The sequence below is a fragment of the Nicotiana sylvestris genome, chromosome 11 (assembly GCF_000393655.2).
Source record: "Nicotiana sylvestris chromosome 11, ASM39365v2, whole genome shotgun sequence".
NCBI lineage: Eukaryota > Viridiplantae > Streptophyta > Magnoliopsida > Solanales > Solanaceae > Nicotiana > Nicotiana sylvestris.
In genome coordinates this window covers 2,041,252-2,044,795 of record NC_091067.1, presented here as the reverse complement: position 1 = coordinate 2,044,795, position 3,544 = coordinate 2,041,252, and the positions used below count along the sequence as shown (strand labels likewise).

Below are 3,544 nucleotides of genomic sequence, written 5' to 3'. Positions count from 1 at the left end.
GTGCTTAAGCACCCATTGTGTTTTACTTAAATACTATATTATTCTGTTGAAAGATATTAATAACATATAAATTAAAGTTATTGATAAAACATCCAATCTCAAAGTAGAGTTTCGAGATTAAAGACAATTGAACACCATGACATAAAAATCTTGGATCCGATGTTATCTTTTATTTTTTGATGTGGAATTTATAGTGGCAAAGCGATAACCTAGAAAGTGAAATGTCATTATTCAAAACAAAAAATTTAATCTTTCAAACATTTGGATTTTTGAGCAATTTATACATAGTTCAATCATATATTCCTAGCTCACGCTTAAACCGAACCTTTCACAATAAAAGCACTAAATTTAAACGTCCAGCTCGGTGCTCGGCAACCGTTATGAGGCTCCGCTAATCTGAATTTTGGCGGAAAGCTTTAACTTGTTGATAAAGTATTTTTTATTAAAGGCGACTGATGATAGGCTATAATTACGTGTTTTAGTTGATTATTACACTCTAATTTATTGTACTTTAATTGAGTTTGCGCTTTAATCGCTAGTGTTTTGCACTAATTATGTGTTTTATGCCTTGTAGGTGTGATTCCGAGCTATATAGATGTTATGGAATGAATTTAAGTGATTTGAAACTTTGAAATCTGAGTAAAAGCTTAAGGAATTAAGCCGGGATCGTGTTCGGGGGTCAAATTTGATAGTTGAGAACAAACGAAGACTCGATGAGGCATATTGCGCACTGTCTAATAAAATGCACATAACGTTTTACTCAGAACTCCATTTTGGCTCCATAATATGTGGTTGGAAAGATAACTCAAAGGGATACAACTTTTATGTTTTGCGTTTTTCCAAATTCCAAACAGAACAGGATGAAAAACCGCGGTTTCACCGCAACCGCGGCAGAACTGCGACAGAGTGCAGACGCAGACAATTGAAGAATCAGAGGCCATGTTTGGCCGCGGTTTGAACGCGACCGCGGTACAACCGCGGCAGGAGGCGGAAATTTCAGGGACTAAAGTGCAAAATACGGGATTATTAGCCCAAAACCCTATTTTAAACACTAGACTCCGCCCAAGAGAGGCATGTATTGTTTTGGAGAGTATTTTTGGAAGAAGAACAAGTGTGAGAGATCACCCAAAACATCTTGGTTTCTTCTTCTCTTTATTTTTCTTGCAAGTTTTATGATGAATATTGTTTTAGTTTATTTACCCATAGTTATGAGTAGCTAAATCTTTTGTCTAAGGTTTTGATGGAACCTATTTGGGGATGAACTTCTTGTTTATGTGAATACAAATTGCTAGTCTCAATCTTTATTTGTTCAACTTTGTGTATGTTGTAGTTAATTGACAGGATCCTCAATTAGCTGTGCCTATTTAGTGTGCATAACTCGGGAGAGAGTGCATATTTAGGTTATTGTTGAACAACACCACTCCCAAAGTATAAGAGGGATCTATAACTGCGGGTTTAAAGGCGGGATTAGGGATAACGAAGCCTTGGGTGCAATCTTAAGTGAACTGTGTTAATTAAAGCTAGCTAGTGTATCTCGGGAGAGTGCAATAGTATATTACTGTGATTACTCGGGAGAGATTTACGGTAAGAAAAGTGTTCATGATTGATAGAGGTGTGTTGGGAAATTTGTATGAAGCATAAACAGAAGGGATTCCATCAATAGGGGAAGTCATCACCTGAGCGTCTTCTCATTATTGTTTACAACCTTAGCATCCTTAGTTTATAGCTGTTTATTTACGTGCAATTTTAGTTATTGAAGACACCATCAACTGTGATTCAAACGTTTGGGGAAATTGGTTCTCAAGCGTTTAGTAGTTCTAAAGATAGTGATTGATAGGTTAATTCTCTGTGGATTCGACTCTGGGCAGAATACTCAGGTTATATTTGCAACGTCCGAATTATCCTTTTTATAAGGCATAGTTGGGCGTGATCAGCGATGTTATTTTCAAAGCTTGATTTCGAAACTTCTCGATAAAAGGTACTAATCACTCCACACTAACTAAATCTCTCACCATAAAAGGAAAAAAATTAAACATCCAACTCAGTGCTCGGTACCCATTATAAGGCCCGGTTAATTCAGATTTCCAACGGAAAGTTAAAACTTGATAGTAAAGTACTTCCTACTTAAGCGAAGCTATCGCCAAAGCTTGATTCTAAAATATCTGATTAAAGATGAAAGGATACTTATCACCCTACCCTATGATACGAAAACTCTCTACCATAAAAGAATTAAATTTAGACGTCCGATGGATCAATGCATTGATCTTTGCTAACAAAAGTATAATTAGGCAACCTTGTCGGCAAATTGGCTAATCAACAATACCCCACCCAAAATTAAATAAAGAAAGAATAGTGTAGAAGGGGAATTTTGAAGCAAAGTAAAATTGTCTCTCTGTCACCTATAGATCACGTGTTCAAGTTGTGGAATCAGTCACTGATACTTGCATCAGTGTAGGTTACCTATATCACACCCCCTTTGAATGCGATCCTTTCGAATTCCCTGCGAACGCGGAATACTTCGCATACCGAACGGTACTCTTTATAAAAAGAATAGTATAGTTAAAGAAACCCACAAAGTGAAAGTCCTAAAAAGAAAAGCACCCATAAAAATTCATATGATAACTACAAGCACTAGCAACTCCACCATCAAAAAAAGAAACCATTCCCATCAACTTGGCCAACATTTCTATTCTTCAAAAACCCTCCAAAAGTTTCCATTAAAACCTAAAACAAAAACACAACCCCTCTTCATATTCTTTATATAATCATGTGGAATATATTAGTAACAATGAGGAAAAACTTACAAAATATGGGAAAAAGTCCAAGAGTTGGAGATGAAAATATGATTAATATTAGAGTTGATCAAACTGCAGGAGGAAGATCATCAAGGCAGAATTGGCATGGTTTTTCGATTATATATGGCATTTTACGCGCACCTATTTATTTGTTTTCGTGCTTAAATCATCCGCGAATTAATGGAACAGATGGAGTTTGGGTTTCTGGAGATTTTTCTCAAGTTTCTGAAATGAATCATCTTATGGTTAGTGATAGTATGAGGTATGCAATATTAATGTGAAAAAAGAAAATGGTGAAGAAATGAAATGAAGACTTTTGTTATATATAGTAAGGATTATGAGCACCTTTTTTTTTTTTTTTTTTCTGTTTCTTAGTTAGATTTTTTTTTTTGGTTAAAAAAAAAAAGAAGAAACTTTTCTAGTATTATATAGGGGAAGGGAAGGGAGACTGGAATGAGCATGTTATCAAAATCTTTGGTAGTTTATCAGTTCTGTTGGGAGAGTTCAGGTCATAATTTTGTCTTTTGGATTGGAAGTAAATAATGAAGGAACTAGTTAGACTATTTTTCTTTTTTTTTTTCTTTTTTATAATTATTGGGACAAAGTTTTGTATTGAAGTTTGTTGAGATAATGAATAAAATTGCATGAATTTGGGGTCATGAAATTGAAAAAAAAATTCATTTTTCATTTTCATTTTATTTTGGGGTTAATGTTTGTGGTACATTTTTTTTATTCGGTGTTCGGTACTC

At 34.8% G+C, this 3,544-nt stretch overlaps 1 protein-coding gene across 1 annotated transcript; it reads left to right on the top strand.

The window, feature by feature from the left end:
- The first annotated feature begins 2,622 nt into the window (after positions 1-2,622).
- Positions 2,623-3,139, top strand: LOC104230499 (uncharacterized). The gene has a single exon (XM_009783325.2). The coding sequence runs from the start codon at positions 2,768-2,770 to the stop codon at positions 3,074-3,076; it is 309 nt and encodes a 102-aa protein (XP_009781627.1). The 5' UTR covers positions 2,623-2,767; the 3' UTR covers positions 3,077-3,139.
- The last annotated feature ends 405 nt before the right edge of the window (positions 3,140-3,544 follow it).